Source organism: Anarhichas minor, unplaced genomic scaffold (assembly GCF_050575085.1).
Source record: "Anarhichas minor isolate MPS153535 unplaced genomic scaffold, ASM5057508v1 ptg000002l, whole genome shotgun sequence".
Classification (NCBI taxonomy): Eukaryota; Metazoa; Chordata; class Actinopteri; order Perciformes; family Anarhichadidae; genus Anarhichas; species Anarhichas minor.
In genome coordinates, this window is record NW_027466448.1 from 5505579 (window position 1) to 5522500 (window position 16922).

The 16922-nt window shown below is 41.0% G+C and overlaps 1 protein-coding gene across 2 annotated transcripts in view; it reads left to right on the forward strand.

Annotated features, from left to right (window-relative positions):
• Nucleotides 1-16922, forward strand: part of dnm1a (dynamin 1a) — a 43932-nt gene that overhangs the window by 4825 nt on the left and 22185 nt on the right. For both annotated transcript variants that reach the window (XM_076086765.1, XM_076086766.1), the window contains exons 2-14: nucleotides 3866-3939; nucleotides 4411-4560; nucleotides 4720-4923; nucleotides 5555-5653; nucleotides 6634-6794; nucleotides 6939-7081; nucleotides 7156-7291; nucleotides 8795-8862; nucleotides 10023-10161; nucleotides 14473-14559; nucleotides 14746-14816; nucleotides 14958-15009; nucleotides 15959-15970. In XM_076086765.1, the coding sequence (XP_075942880.1) occupies nucleotides 3866-3939; nucleotides 4411-4560; nucleotides 4720-4923; nucleotides 5555-5653; nucleotides 6634-6794; nucleotides 6939-7081; nucleotides 7156-7291; nucleotides 8795-8862; nucleotides 10023-10161; nucleotides 14473-14559; nucleotides 14746-14816; nucleotides 14958-15009; nucleotides 15959-15970 (1396 nt within the window). The remainder of the gene's footprint in view (nucleotides 1-3865; nucleotides 3940-4410; nucleotides 4561-4719; nucleotides 4924-5554; nucleotides 5654-6633; nucleotides 6795-6938; nucleotides 7082-7155; nucleotides 7292-8794; nucleotides 8863-10022; nucleotides 10162-14472; nucleotides 14560-14745; nucleotides 14817-14957; nucleotides 15010-15958; nucleotides 15971-16922) is intronic.

Here is a 16922-nt window from a genome sequence, read left to right on the forward strand (position 1 = left end):
AAAGCCTCACGTGACCTTATTTAATTGCTTGTGTTGTCCGACCAACACTCAAAACCCCAAAACTTTCAGTTTACTATAATACCAGTAGAAGTGGCTTATCTTCAAAAATAAGAAGTTGGAAGTTTGGCATTTATATATATTATTTAAAAAAATACTTTGCAGGAAACGTTTTGGAGTTAAAAAGTTAAAAAGTTACTTAAAAGTTAGTTTTTTAATAAAATCAATTGGAGACTGAACTGAACTAAAAACAGTGTATGGACACACTAAGAGTGTCAGTGACAGACAGAAGACGAGAGGAGACCATTTGTCCTGATACTGCTACAGAGGATTATCACTAATCTCTGTTTGGGCCGCAGTTTACCCGCTACACGTCCTCCCATTGGCTCTGGTCTAATCTGGATGTCCACCATCCAGCAACAAGCCGTTTCATTGGATATACCACTGTAGCTGACAGCAGTATGTGGTCACAAAATTCATCAAATTTATCTAAGAGCCAAACACCGCTGGGAAGGGAAATTGCTTGGTTGTGCTAGTTCACTAATGTCAGCGCTGTTGTTGCTGCGTGCATTAGAGCAGGATTAGATGAGGCTGAATGTCTGACTGTGTCTGGGAATCAGAAGTGATGTGACACACATGACGAGACCAACAGAGCAGCGTGTTGAGCTTCAGTTGTTACACTTATTACATGAAAACTATCTTTAAAGAATCACATTTTTATGAAGGGAATAGGGCAAAGCTAAACTATAAAAATATACTTTTCCAAGAATGTGTGTGATTTAACAGATTCATTCGAAACTTTAAAATAGAAATACTGCAATGAATTGTTCTGACATTTCTTTAACATAAGTTCCAACAAAACCAAAATTCATAAATGTGAAACATTTGCTTGCAAGAAGCACGCAAAGCTTGTTTTATTTGTGAAGCCCTTTTGTACTGATTAAAAGTCTTTTCGAGTGAATCGGTCACCTCTGTGTGGGTGAGCACTCAGCCTTGATTGTGTGTGTGCTGTTTGTACACCACTACATGTGTACAGGTAATAACAAAGAAGCAGTGAGTCACTACTCCACAGCAGCTGGCTCCCACTAGATGTGTGTGTGTGTGCGCAAAGAATGAATGAATGATTCAGTGACTGAACGTTTATTCAATTAATTATTTTTGTTTCGTTGGAATCGGAAAACACAAAATGCGATAAAAGAAATAAATCTGATTGGGACTCGGCTGTGACAGTGATGCTCAGTGTGTCTGTGACCTCCCCCGATCCAGAATTATTGATCATCGATAATCAATTAAGAAACTGTTAACGGGTTAAAAATAACCAGGCAGGAGTGACCATTTTAATTTACTGAATGACAAATCAATGTTCCACATTGATGCAAGAATCATATAAAAATACAAAATTGCTGTGAAGTTTTCCTGCTTATTGATTTGCAAAATAACCAGAAATGGTGCCAGAGATTTTAAAGGATAGTTCAGAGAAGATTAACACCGTGGTAACATTGTATTTATTATCATATCAACCAACCCTGATAGACCCAGATAGACAGAGCCGAATATAGATCCGTCAAACTGAAGATCTTACCGGATGTTATCATACAAGGAAGTGGGTAAAAGTTGTTTCTGTTCGAAGGGAAGTGCTTTTAGACAGACGCGCACTACTGAGTGCACTTATACTGTATGTAAGTGCTTGTTGAAGTTATCTGCATGTAACCTTAAAATCTCCCTTTGAGCTTCCGTCGCTGTTTATCATTAATCCTTCTGTTTCATAAAATATCTGCAGTTCTCCTTGTCTGACCGGTTGGCTCTCCCTATGTCTCTCCTCTGTGCGGAGGTTGTCTCTGTTCTTTTGGCAGTCGTACGAGTGTGAGTGTTTTTTTATTCCTCACCTCACTGTGGGGGGGGGATGAAAACACAGGAGGGTGCGGGTGGAGGGACTCTCACCCTCTCTGCAGGATTAGGTAAATGACGAGTGAATGCAGAGACAGTTTTTCCAGTATTGTGTCAGTGTGCATGTTGATCTACGTGTGTGTGTGTGTTTGTAAAAAGCTGATGCTGGCCATGGCTTCTCCTCTCATTCGGGGGACCCTTGTTGTAGCAGTTTTAGGGGAGGATGAGGAGGAGTGAAGTGAGAGGAAGACCTGCCGTCAACGCCATCTGTCTACTCTAAAAGGCATCCAAGTGGGAGAGGGGGACTTACACTGGCAGGCAGGTAGACACACACATGAAAGAGAGAGCAGGGTTTCCTTTGTTGTAAAAGGCTGCATTAGAACAACAAACATTGAAACAATAGTGAAGCTCCCTATTGGTGCTCGGGCCTGTGTAGCGGGTGTGGGCTGTCAGTAAACATTAGCTGCGATGTCTCTTCAGGCCTATTCTGACAATCACACAGTTACAGCTTGTTTTTTTATATTGTCTCCAATAAGTGACACACTGCAGGTTGGGAAAGGATTAGGAAATCTGCAGAACTCAGCAACCTTGCTGTTTTACGAGGTTATAAATCTCTCCTCTATCTGCGGTCCAATACATTTCATCAATTTGTTGTGTTTGCTTGAATAAAATGGTCTTTTATTTATTTTGGATTTGACCATTAGTACCAACATGATCCTCGTGTTGAACATCTAATTGCTGAATTAACTTTTTCTGGTTTAGGTCACAGTTTTGAACAAAATCCGCTGACTCATGTATCTAAACTGCCTCAGGCTTTGCTTCAGGTTCAAACAGAGGCCTCATTTTTTTCTTAGTTATGTCCTTCACTTGATAACGCTAACTCAAGAGTAATATATAAATATATATATAAAGAATTGATAAAAGCGTTGTATGATTTGAAATCAAGCTGTATGTTGTATGATTACTTTTTAACATGTAAAAACAAGACAAGCTAACAAATTGCTCTTATGCAATGTTAGATTGAAGACTACAGTACGTGTCTCCAACAGCCCCTTGTTATTGCTGCACACACACACACACACACACACACACACACACACACACACACACACACACACATCATGCCTCACTGAATAAGAACTGTCCAGTCAGCTGGTTGAGGAGCACACAGTACCAGAGGCAAGTTGACTACGATGTTGCATAAGCAGCTGAACACCCTCAAGGAAAACAGTGTTGTGTTCATAAAAAAAACAAAAAACAACGGGAAAACATCTGTATTGACACACACTCTTGTGCATTCACAAACACACACTTTGGCCCTCAGTCACATCAGGCCAGTGTTATGATGTAAAACAGTTTCATTTGTTCTAGCAGGTCTGGTGTAGATGGACAGAATAACGAGACACGAAATACTGCTGAGTGTAGTAGATAGTGGATCAGTTGTGTAGCTTTACTTGTCTTTATATTTAACTGTTAACCCTTACTGTTTTAGCTGTGAATGTCACATCATCATCTATCATCATATCTGAATGCAATTTATTTACGATACAGTCAAAATGTATTCATAGAGCAAACATTTGTTTCAGTTTCAATATTTGATAGTGACATAAAACTCTAAAGAAAAATCAGGGTTAGTTCAGGAAAACCTTCAGGAAGTTTTTAACATTTTTTTTTAAATATTTCACGAGGCTATATGTCCTCCAATTAAAAAGCACTGCAGCAAATCAAAAGGTAATTCAGCCTGGTGCTGCCTCAGCTGTTGTGTTAGGATTTGTTGTTATGCAGCATTGCACTGCTCACACAAACACCCACATATGAACACTCGCTTGTTATTTGTACTTTTCACCTAATTCCAGTCTTCTCAAAGCCTCGTGATTCACTGTCACTGACTCATGTTCTGTTGTCGTTTTGTCATTTGGTGATTCACATTGTTGTTAGTTTTACTGACCATCTTCCTTGCCGACTGTCTGTTGTCTTGCAGGGATTTCCTTCCCCGTGGTTCTGGCATTGTGACTCGTCGTCCTTTGGTTTTGCAGCTGATGAACTGCCCCACAGGTAAAAACATCTTACCCGTAAACATCTATGGAGATTACGACATTCAACATCTACAGCAAAACCCTTTCCCCTTTAAATAAGTTCCTTTAATTCTTCCTAGAAGAGACAACAGTAAAGACATAGCTTTTAGCTGCTACAGGTGCCCCTCTTACCTAATTCTAATCTAATTCAGCATACTTCTGGTGCCACACAACTATCGAGGCTAATAAAACGGGGGCCACAGCTAGCTGCCTGAATACATGACAACATTATACTTCCTGTTTTAATCCCCCAAAACCCCACAATTATGGGAACAGTAGTTCCAAAACGTATAGCTGACTATCCCCTAAATCGAGATATATGATAATATGGTTACAAAATTCCATCAGTATTTGCCATATTCCAGGTGAAAATGGTTAAAATTGATCTCTTTCCTTTTTTCCACAATTTCACATTCATAACATTTTCTTTTTTTTTAACCGTCTCTTCCAGAATATGCTGAGTTTCTTCACTGTAAGGGCAAAAAGTTCGTAGATTTTGATGAGGTCCGGCAGGAGATCGAGGCAGAGACTGACCGCATCACCGGGGCCAACAAGGGCATCTCCCCTGTGCCCATCAACCTGCGTGTCTACTCCCCTAATGGTGAGACTGACAAAAATCTATTTCTACACAGATACTAGTTTTGGGTTGTCTTGTTCTGCTTGTCTGACATCAATCATTTATGAACCACCAAGCTTTTTATTTGGCAAGAATGCATCTGAAGTTCGCTTTGCTTTCTCCTGCTCCTTGTTCTCCTGTCAGTGCTGAACCTGACCCTGGTGGACCTGCCGGGGATGACCAAAGTGCCGGTGGGTGACCAGCCTGCAGACATCGAGGCCCAGATTAGAGAAATGCTGATGCAGTTTGTCACCAAGGAGAACTGCCTGATGCTGGCCGTCTCCCCGGCCAACTCTGATCTGGCAAACTCTGATGCTTTAAAGATTGCCAAAGAGGTCGACCCTCAGGGTGAGTATATGCACACACACAAACGCACACACACACACACACACACACACACACACACACATACATACATATTGTAACCCGCCGAAGACTAAAGGAGATGTGCATTTGGGCCTCCAAACTCATATATTTTTGTAAATACATACATACATATTTAAAAATGTGCATTTCTGCATTAATTGTGTCATGTCATTTCCTTTAAGGTTTTTGTCAATTTAGCTCCTTTTACTGTATTAAAGTAAATAAAATTAGGTCCACCTCAACCAGCTACATTAAAATATTGCTAACACATAAATGCATCCAAACAATAGTAAACTTTTTAAAATAACTTTTAGTTTTACTACTACTTCTTAGATTTAATTTGAAGTGCAGGACTTTTTCTTGTACTAAAGTATTTTTACGTTGTGATATTGCTCCTTAACTTCCTAACTAAATTATCTAAATATGCTAATGCTAATACGACTAGCATCGGAATTTGTGGGTATTTTGCACAGCATATATTTACAGCTTTAGAAATGATTTATCTGTTTAGTTTTCAGTTCCGTTCTCAGGACTGGTTATCATAGTGGTGTGTGTGTGTGTGTGTGTGTGTGTGTGTGTGTGTGTGTGTGTGTGTGTGTGTGCGTGCATGTAGGTATGAGGACCATCGGTGTGATCACCAAGTTGGACCTGATGGACGAGGGAACAGATGCGAAGGACATCCTGGAGAATAAGCATCTCCCGCTCAGGAGGGGTGAGCCCACACACTCCGACACACTCTACTTCAGGGGCCACGCAGTGACACACTGTTTCCCTCTTGTGGTGGTGAGGAGATCGTACTCAAAATGTTCAACGCACCAAACACTGGAAAAAAAACCAACACAGAAAAAGGACGGAGTGATGGAAGGAGAAGTGTGTGATAAAAACTGTGCTGAGTAAGAAATCAAAAGACAAACAGAAAGGTGGAAGAGTTGAAGAGCAGAAGCAGCGAAGGAGGCAAAGAGAAAAGCACTGTGTTGGAAAAGAGCTTGCATGTATCTTGCGGGCTGCCCTTTATTGCAATGTGCTGATGTGGTACTTTTCTTTTCCATTTGCACTTGGTTAGGACCCAGGCATGCGCTTTTGAATATTTTCCATGTCCTTTGTGTTTTCTACGTCCCCCTCCTTCTTTTTACTCCTCGTCTCTCTCTGTCTAATCTGGCTGTCCACATGTACAAGGCTGCTAGCTCACAGTCGCATTAGTTATAGAGCATGAAACAGCCTTTAACCGAGGGATGCATGAGAAAACTTAACGGGAGGTGAAATAGGATCCGCATGACCTGAAATATATTCTCTCTAAAAACCTGGACACACACATTCAGACATTTATTCCCCGCCCTTCCCTCCGCTCTCTCCTCTATTCATCCTTCATCTATATTCTTTTTTTTAATCCCATGTCTGCTGAAATGTGGTTTTCCTCAGCTAAACATTTTTAAACACAATTTTGAGCGGTTTGGTCCTAGAGGGGATGTTAATTTTGGGTTTGGCTGTTGAAACTCACTTCATATGTAGGAAATGAAAGAGAGCCCAGCACAATCCCTGATTGCCCTGATGCAGGACTATACTATCTTCCAGTCAAATGTCCCATCGGGCCACAAGTATTGAATCTGTTCCAGTCTGCTCTCAAAAATTCCACAAAGTGATAAAACTGTTCAGACTGTATTGTAAATGTTTGTGGGACTCTTGTGTGTCCAGGTTACATCGGTGTGGTGAACAGGAGCCAGAAGGACATAGATGGCAGGAAGGACATCAATGCTGCTATGGCTGCTGAGAGGAAGTTTTTCCTCTCCCACCCTGGATATAGACACCTGGCCGAACGTATGGGGACTCCCTACCTGCAGAAAACCCTCAATCAGGTGTGCAAAAGAGCAAGACAGAGTGAGAGTGTCAGTCACAGGCAACTGCAGTACGTCCGTTAATGGGGGCTGTATTTTCCAGCAATCTAATTTAAACATTCCCCATATTCCCAGTGATCTAACTCTGACCTTTGACCTGCACAGCAACTGACCAACCACATCCGGGACACCCTGCCTAGTCTGCGGGCCAAGCTGCAGAGTCAGCTTCTCTCCATAGAGAAGGAGGTGGAGGAATACAAGAACTTCAGACCCGACGATCCATCTCGCAAGACCAAGGCTCTGCTCCAGTGAGTGGAGACGGGAGAAGACTGTGAGATAGAAGCAGACAAAAAGATTCATTGATATCTCTGCCTCCCTGCAGGATGGTGCAGCAGTTCTCTGTGGACTTTGATAAATGTATAGAGGGCTCCGGGGACCAGATTGACACGGCTGAGTTGTCAGGTGGCGCCAGGATCAATCGCATCTTCCATGAACGCTTCCCCTTCGAACTGGTCAAGGTGCGTGTGTCGTGTGTGTGTGATGGATATTTTCTTTAGATGCTACACTGAGAAAAAAACAAAACAGTGACTCCCTCAACCTGATATCCCGAAATACAGTACAAATTGTAACCCAACGAAGTAATGGAAGCCAAGAAAAATATTTTTGCAATAAAAAAGAAACTTTGGCACACCCACCAAACCGTAAACACGTCACTTCTATAGCTGTAAATATTTATGCACAAGAGATTCTGAAGATCACAAACCCTTTAAAACATTTACCAGACTTGTGGGAACTTGTCATTGTCATTTTTTTTGTTTTCTATTTTTTTGATATTATAGCTAGTTTAATCTGCAGAAAATAGATTTGTGAGTGAGTGTGCTGATTCATTTGACGTAAAGCAAAAGTAAAAACTGTTTGTGCGAAGGGTTAAATAAAGAATACTGTGAATCTTCAAAAATAATGGGAATTCAGTCTATTGGATTGTGTTAAAAATAATGAACATATAAAACAATGTCCTACATGAAAGCATAACTTGCTTTATGACAAACATCTCTCCGTGTCTCTTTACATCATCACGTCTCTCCTTCCTGGGTTTCCCAGCCTCAGAAGGAGAGAAGGCCTCCCTCAGGTTTTGGGCTTTTCTGACCCAAACATTCCCCATCTCCTCCCTCTTAGTTTACTTCTCCCGTTGTCGTCCCTTCACTCTCACTTCCCCCACCTCACCTTCTGCCTTTTGTCATATTCATCCACATTGTATCCCTCCCCCACATCGTCTCTGTTCACCTTTCACATCATCTTTACCCCGAGCCTGTCCTCCCTTCATCCACCTCCCCCAGCCTCTCTCTCTCTCTCTCTCTCTCTCTCTCTCTCTCTCTCTCTAACCCTTTTACCTCAACCCCCTGTTTTACATGTTCGATCCTCTTTCACGTTCTCTCTCTGTCGGCCTGTAACCGTCTCTTCATTCCTCTCCCTTTCTTTCATCCACTCCTCTCCTCCGTCCTCTCTCGTCCTCCCTCTGAGGATATAAATCTTACTGCCTGTGACTGAGGGCCTCAGAAAAATCCCCCGTCGGTTTCCCACTGGGAGAACAGAGCAGGTTGCTTCCAAACCAGAAGCTTGACTCATAAAATCATTATGTTTTATGTGTTTGGAATACATGCTTTTAAGGAAATATGAAACTTTGCTGAGGAAAGTGGGAATGAATGAGGTACTTAAAAAATGAAGTAAAAACAGATCCTGTATATAGTAGATCAGCTTATATATCCTCCCCATGATAAAGTATATTCGACAGAATGTAAATCTGTTTGGGGAGGAAGCGTGTTTAAGGTTTGCAAAATAAAAGCAGCGGAGACATTTAAGAAATAGCGATGGACACGTGTTCTAATTCAATGTTTCTCAACAGTTCCTTGTGACTTGTTATTAGCTGACATGGTGTTTGAAAATAAAGAATGGAGGAATTAAGTTGAAATAATGTATATTACTGTACTTAATCCTCCCTGTGGTCTCTGTTCCGTTTGCAGATGGAGTTTGATGAGAAAGAGCTCCGCAAGGAGATCAGCTACGCCATCAAGAACATTCATGGAATCAGGCACGTCCGCCCTTCAACTCACCCCTCCACCCCCACTTCCCTCCCTCTTTACTTCACCTCCTTCTCTCTCTCTTCCTCTCTCTCTCTCTTTCTCTCTCCCTCTCTCTCCATCTCCGTCACCTCCGGCCTGACTGCATCTAACTGATTTTGCTTATCTAATCACAAAGACCTCTGTTGAATACTAATGGCGTCAGTACACTTAGAGAAGATTTGTGATGAGATAGGTTGCATCATATTAAAAAAAAAAATCATCTAATAAGACAAAAAAAACATCAGGAAAAATATTATTTATATTTGTTGCCAAAACGTTTTTAAAATTGTGTTTGGTCTGATTATGACAGGATGTAGTGAGAAGCAGGAGATATGGGATTTATTGGGGGTCGTGTGCTTCTCGGTGACAAGCATGTGTGAAATTTACAAAGAAATGTTTTTATTTATTTCCAAGGCAGTTGTTGTTTTCTGCCAGTACTGGTTTTTATACTTTATTTAGCTTATTTCAGCGTAGATACTTGCTAGGATGTTACTAGTAATAAATGGTAATGTTTGGAGGTTTGTTGATAATTGGCTGTTACCGGTGGGTCGCATCCAGAGTTACCACCTGAATTTGGTTGCTTAAATTTGAATTTAAGTTAAAAAAAAATCAGTGAAAGTCCATATTCATAGCCAGACTTTTGCTAAAATGGATTTTTGATGGCACATTCATGTTATTTAAATTACCTGGGTCCAGTTCCACCTCCAAAGTGTCCAGGCTGTCCTTGTGGTGAGTTGTCAGGGATGTATTTATGCATTTTCTTTATCAAGTGAGATCCCGTCCATCCTCTTGATGGATAACACACCGGCCCAGTCTGCAGTGAAAACACATTCTTGAGGGAAAATGGCTTCATATTTGCTGAAGAAATTTACAAATTAAAAACAGATTAGTTGAAATTCGTTAAAATAACTAAATATTTCCTAGAACATGTTGATTTGTATTTCCATTCTCTTTCTCTCTGTCTATTTTGTGTCTGTTTACGTTTTTGGGGGAAAAGCTCAGAAACGGAGAGTAATTCTTTACAATTAACACTCTTCTCTTTACCCAACTCTCCTCCCTCCTTCTGTCTTTCTCTCCGCCATCCTCCTCTTTTTTTGGCCCTGTGGCTGGTTCTCTGTCTGTCGGGCAGAACTGGCCTCTTCACCCCGGACATGGCCTTTGAGACCATTGTGAAAAGGCAGATTGGGAAGATTAAAGAGCCTTGCACCAAATGTGTGGACATGGTCATTTCTGAGCTAGTCAATACGGTTAGGCAGTGTACCAAGAAGGTAAAAAAAATATAGAAAACAGTGGATAGCACTTTATTTTTGTATTTTTAACCCTCCTCTGCAAAGTCCCTCTGCTGTTCACTCCCTTTTACTGTAACCACCTGGCTCTCTCCAGCCCTCGCTGTTTTTTTGGACAGCGAGGGGACACCTGGAGTGGCAGGGTGGGCTGCGGTATGACTGCCCGCCTGCCTAACGTACCGCTTGGGACTGGTTTGGCTGGACAGACTGGTCGTGGTAGAAAGCTGTGTTTAAGAAAACCAGTGTGGAGGCTGAGCGGTCATCAAAATATGGTTGCCAATAAAAGATTTAATGTCAGAGCAGTCTCAGGTCAGAACTTGAGTTTACGAGTTGCCTCAGTTAGGATGTTTTGACAGAGTAGATTATTTTACACTGCGTCCCAATTCCACACTATGTACTAACGGTATGTAGTACAAGCTGTCATAGTATACTGTTCAAAAGGTCAGTGTGCTTTACTGTTTTTAACAGGAAACGATGCAATATGTATGCTGACATACATCAAACTTGTACAGTACATCTGAATAGTAATGCTATTTCTATTTAAACTAAGAAAAAAAAGAAAAGATTTTTCCTATTTTCCTAGTTTCCGAAGCCCTGAAAGATATTCTTCATCTTGTGCACACAAGTTTTTATCTTGTGTGCACAAGATATTATTTTGTTTGGACAAGATTTCATCTTATTGTTATTATCTTGTTTGCACATATATGTTGTGTGCACAACTGAGAGCTGGCATTTATTGTGGAATTGGGACAACTCTCTTGAGGCCGTCTCTATGCAAGCTAAAAAACACCTCTTTGGTGGGCTTTGGAATTTATTTTATACATTTACTCGAGTAGTCCTCAAGTCACATAGTCTTAGTTCTACTTCTAGATAATCTTTCCACCTATGCTTAAATACAAAGGTTCACACGTGGATCATCATTCGTCAGTCATTTAGAATACCTGGCAGCGATATTGGATGACCTCAGCGTCCAGACTTCCTTGTGTGTGAGGCCGCAGCCGTGCACCTGCAGCAGACGGGAGCCATGACTATTATGTTTTAACTGCTCTTCAACAGGCCTCGGGGTCCGCACGCTCAGCTACAGACGCTTGTGAGTGAGGCCAAAAGAAGAAAAAAAAGCAGCAGTCTTTGTCCAAACTGATCCAAACAAATCCAACAGCGGTTGGACTGCAACAACCTGGAGCTGCCATGGGATAATAAATGTTACGATTACGTTCCCGCTGGAAGCCAGAGGAAAGGGAGGGATGGGTGAAGGAAGGGTCGAGACCAGGGGGGGATCAGAGCGTGCTGGCTGAACGTTGGGGTGCACAGCTGCGGTCTCGCGGTGCATCGCTTGGAGTTTTTGGCTGGTGGAGTCGTGCAGGCTGGGAGCTCTCTCTTTTTCCTCGTCTTTCTCTTGTCTTTTCTCTCTGTTTGCTCTTTATTGATAGAGAGAGACTCCAGCACTGCCCTGGTGTAGAATGCCTTCAGGGGAAACCAAATGTCTCACTTACATTTCCTTCCTTCTGTGCTGTTTACTCCCCCCACCTCCATACCTCTCCATCTCCAATTTTTACTTAATCGTCCGTCTATTGTCCTTTTCCCCCCACCATCTGTTTATCGTCTCACACCTTTACTTTCTCACTGTTCTCCGTCTCCCTGTTCCTTTATGTCTTCTTACAACTCTTCATTTGGTGCTTTTACTTCTCCTCTCTTCTCCACCCTTCTTTTGTCTTCTTTTTATTTTCACTCCTCTCTCCCGTGCTCCCTGCCTATCCTTACAGGACGGGGCTGTTCACCCCTGACCTGGCCTTTGAGGCCATAGTGAAAAAGCAGATCCAAAAGCTGAAGGAGCCCACACTGAAGTGTATAGATATGGTTGTGAGCGAACTCACCTCCACCATACGAAAGTGTAGTCAAAAGGTAAAATGCCAAAGAGGACCAAGGCACTTTTGCTATCTGTTAATCACACAGGTAACGGGTAGACCGATGGCTGGGCATTCAAGCATTGAGAGGTACGAGAGAGAAAAACAGACCTGAACTGCAGTATTCTTTACAGTATTTTAAAAAGTGGCCATTAGCTAAACTGACTCTGAGATTTGGACAGATGTAATGAGATTTATTCTCTTTAAAAATCTCCTTACAATGGGGACGATGAAGAAGACTTCTCTTTTCTTCGTTGAACCACATGGTTTTGTTAATTTACACCGACAGTGTAAATGTAAACTACCATCAAACATTTGCTGATCAGTGCTAAAGAGAAAGTTAAGCTGAGGCTGATGGGAATGTTTTGCAGGTATTTCATTGGTCATAAACTTCAGCCAGCATGATAATCGGTCTATCCAGGTCTTCCTACTGCAACCATTTAGTCTGCATTGCAATTAAAATGTATCTGTCATTTGCATTCTCTCAGTTGATGGCCTTATATTGACAGATTGTTGCCTCTCAACCTGCATGTTAGCTCATTTTCTTTCATATTTGACCTCTTGATGTCTGAAATTCCTTTTTGATTTAAGTTAGTCAAAATCATATTTGTTTCTGTCTTTGTCAGTATGATTTAATATAGTGGATTGACTGATTGTGTAGTTCCACTCACTGACCAACTGACGTATTTCGAGCATCTCTTTATTTCTCTTTTTATTTCTCTTTTGTTGCCCATCCTGTCGTCCTCTAACCCTTTGAACCGGCTGCTTCCTCGCAAAGCAAATGACCAAAAGACAGCGTGACCTCCTTTGGATTTCTCTTCTCTGTCACACTTTTATCTTGATTTCACTTTCAGAGACATACTGTATTTAAAGATACTGTATTATAATATACAGTGGTTGGGAAAATCCACAAAGGGGTCAGTTTGAAGTCTTCCTCCATCATCCTCTCTCTCATCCCTCCCTCCCTGCTCCTTTGCATTGCATGTCAGTCTGAATCACTGTGAGTGCTTCTGCCTGCTGCCTTGTTTGTAACAAAAAACCAAAACATTTATTTCTCAGTTTTGTGCTTCTGTGTCATTTTTTAAGACATTGAACACATCACCAGATTTTGACAGTCTTCACGTTACAATGCACCTTTCCAGAAGCGAATATTATGTTGTTTTCATCCACAGTTTATTTGTAAATGTTTTATCTTCATGTTTTTCACAATTTTCCAGTATTGGAGTGAATTCATGGGATGGTGGTCCTCATCAAATGAGTTGGTATCAAAAATTCACAATTTTTCACGTTATAACTTATTTATATATTTATATTTCCAAAAAATTCAAATGAGTGATTTGACTAAACTGTCAACAAATTAAACTAACCAGGTGCTGCAAAGGTATGCTCTTACAAAACAGATGTGTAGCTTGAGCTTTTCTGATAAAAAACAATTATGAAAACTAAATCTATACAGAACTTAAAAAAAAAAATTGGTCGATGTGATGACTTTTTGTAGTCTCATTAGGCCACTTGTTAACCACCTTTTTAAGATAACATGTACTAGCTTCAAAATTAAAAAAATATATAATTTCTGATGTATTTTTTATATCGTAGAACAAAATATTAAAATCTCTCAAGCTTGTGTTAACCGCAGACCTTATTTCAGGCATCTAACCAACAACGCATTCAAAAAACTGGTTGACTTTGAAACGAGGGAACCAGAAGTGCAAAAAAGCGAACACATTTCCTGGTTTTAGGACTCATTCCTGCAGCACACTATTCATTATGGATGTTGTCTACTTTGTAATTGAACCAAATCCAGGAAGCAGTAAATCAACTTGAGCACCAGAAGTCTACTGATATCCACTCACCAAAAACCATATGACGGACATGAAAGATGCATTGTAACTTGCGAGAAAACGGCGAACATTTTTCTTTCCTGCGCTGTGATTTTTTGGTTTTGATTTTTCTTCTTTCCTCACACTTCTCCAAATGTGTTTGTGTCACATTGGAGGCCCACCAATGTCTGCGTTCGTGGGTTTGCAATGAGCTCATGGAAAAAAAGACCCACAGTGTGTGCTGGGAAAAAGAAGCTTTTCTGCCAGAAACATTGTTTATTCTGTTTGTGTGGTAATATCACAGACTTTGCACTAATCTACTGCATTTGTTCCATGTTCCACCAACTGGTCAGGGTGTGCAGAGACTAGAGCTAAGTCTGGGATAAACTCCTCATAACATAACCGGTTTACTTATGTTTATGTAACGTAAATTGTCATATCGGTGGAACTGTGTGTTGTGGTTCAGTGAGATGAGAAATGTAGTGTATTTTTTTTAAAGTCTGTATGTAGATTTGTGATAGTTGGCATGTGTGTTTTTGCTCCCTACCCACTGTGTTCTGTGCCCACAGCTGGCTCAGTATCCCATGCTGAGAGAGGAGATGGAGAGAATCGTCACCCAGCACATCAGGGACAGAGAAAACCGCACAAAGAACCAGGTAACACATATATATACTGTATATTTATATTTATACTATATTCTTTACTTAGGTGTACTTTTCAGTTTCGCACACACAATCGATCTAATACCCCAAACCATTGGAAGCTCTAAAATATGTATATATATATATATATATAAAATAAATGGGCATTTATTGATAACAGCTCTCTTTCTCTCTGTTCAGGTGTTGCTGTTGATAGACATTGAGTTGTCTTACATGAACACCAACCACGAGGACTTCATTGGATTTGCCAAGTAAGTTTCTGTGTTTTATCGTCTCCATTGTCGAGTATAAAATACTACAGTCACTGTGGTGTTTACTGCTTAGAGATCTACCAGTTCATGTGCAGTTGCAGTGCAGAAATCCAGTTTCTCCTGATGTGTTTTGTTGTGCAGCGCTCAGCAGAGGATCAACCAAATGAACAAGAAGAAAGCAGCTGGTAACCAGGTACTTTGATAACACTAAACATACCGTCATGTCCAACAAAGACTGTCACTTTTACGTGACAGGTTATACTAAGTTTTACAAGTTAAGGTAGAGAACAGCTACAAGAACACGACTCCAGACTGAACCCCTCCAGTGTGTTTCGTGTGTTGTCCAGCAACATGACATCTGAACTTCAAACAGTTCTTCCCTGAGGCCTTATTCTGTTAGCACCATAGACTGTAAATAGGAAGGTTAGCACTCTTGCCCATGCTAAATGTAGCACAGCGACACAGTATCTTGTTACCTTGGGCAACAGTCCATATCTTACACAATGCAGCCCTTTGTACATGTTACACACTAATGGACGGCAGTTGTTGAATCTTGAAGGACAGTCCCAACAACCGTATTAATATCAAATAGAAAGCACTCTGGCAAGGTTACACAATCCTTAAAAATGTGAATAATTGTTTAAATTGTAAATCCTCATCTGGATTTTGTATTTAAGTATTTTTTTTTTTTGTATTTAAGTACATGCAGATGTGCAAGTCAAGGAAGCAAAAGTGGTCAGAATGTTAGGAAATCAAAAAAACTAAAACAAGTCAAACAAAGTATCTCACGGTGCCTTTTGTCATGGCTTTACTTTCCACAAAACTTTTTTTTGGTGTGTGCTAAACGACGGACAGACAAACAAAGACTGACTACAGTGATTGGCTGCTGTAAATACGTCACAATATCAGATCTATTACTATACATCTGAGGTAAAATAAACACATTTTGCATGATTGACACTCTACTTTGCCCTCTGAAAGCATGTTCTATTTTTTCCACATTTTATTTTTTTATATTATCCTCTTCAGCTCTTGTTTTTTGGTGTCTATCATATTTGTTGCCTCCCGTTTCCTCCGAGTGATTTCTCTTTTTGTTGTGTCTCGTCCTCTTTTTCTTCCTCTCTGTGGTTTTTCTGCTCCAGGATGAGATCATGGTGAGTAGTGTGTGTGTGTGTGTGTGTGTGTGTGTGTGTGTGTGTGTGTTTGAAGTGTCTGTGTGTGTGTGTGTGTGTGTGTGTGTGTGTATGTGCATGTCTGCAGTTAGGCTTTCATGCGTATGTGCCTTAACGCTCTGCATATGTCAGGACACATGTCGATGTGTACACTTGTGTGTCTTTTATGTGTGGTGGATTATAGTTGATAGTGGATTCGTGAGTGTTTGTCAATGAAATGAGCTTCATATTACCAGTACTACCAGTAGACGGGCAGGTGGCTGTGGTGGAGGACGCTTGGCTGCTGCCCTTTCCTCTCTTTTTTCAGCTTTGTCCTCCCTGCGGGCACACACACTCACACTCATGCACACACTACAGGATGACAAGTGTACTGTAAAATGCTATCCTACACGGCATCTTTCTGTCTGGTTGAAAGGCTCAGTTTGAAGATGTGACTTTGATATGAGGCCAGTTTGCTTTGGCGGGGATGAGATGCCCCCCAGCAGTAGTTTGAACTAGATGAAGAGAAAGTCACTCATGTCATCTTGAATTCACTAGACTTCCACTCTCTATCCCCTTTTTTATTACCTGCCTTTCCCCAATTCCTGCAGAAGGCCGGGGGGAATGAAGACCTGCAGCGTGCTCGACATGTGTCACCTCCATTGTTGTCAGTTGTCATAACAACCCCCCAGGTCGGGGTCAGAGGTTAGGGGCACATGCTAAACAAAGTGGTGAGCGTCACTTCCTGTTTTCAGATGGATGTAGTTGACCCCACAGCTTCTGTTCTCCTGATCGTAGTCCAGATCTGAAACTTTTTAAAGATACCAAATACATACGCTGAATGAATAAATAGGGGAATATGTAAAAATGATGCAGATGAGTGCAGATGTGCATTGTCAGGCATTTTTACATTTAATCATTTCGTCTAAGTTTTTGCCTAACAAACCAAATTTAG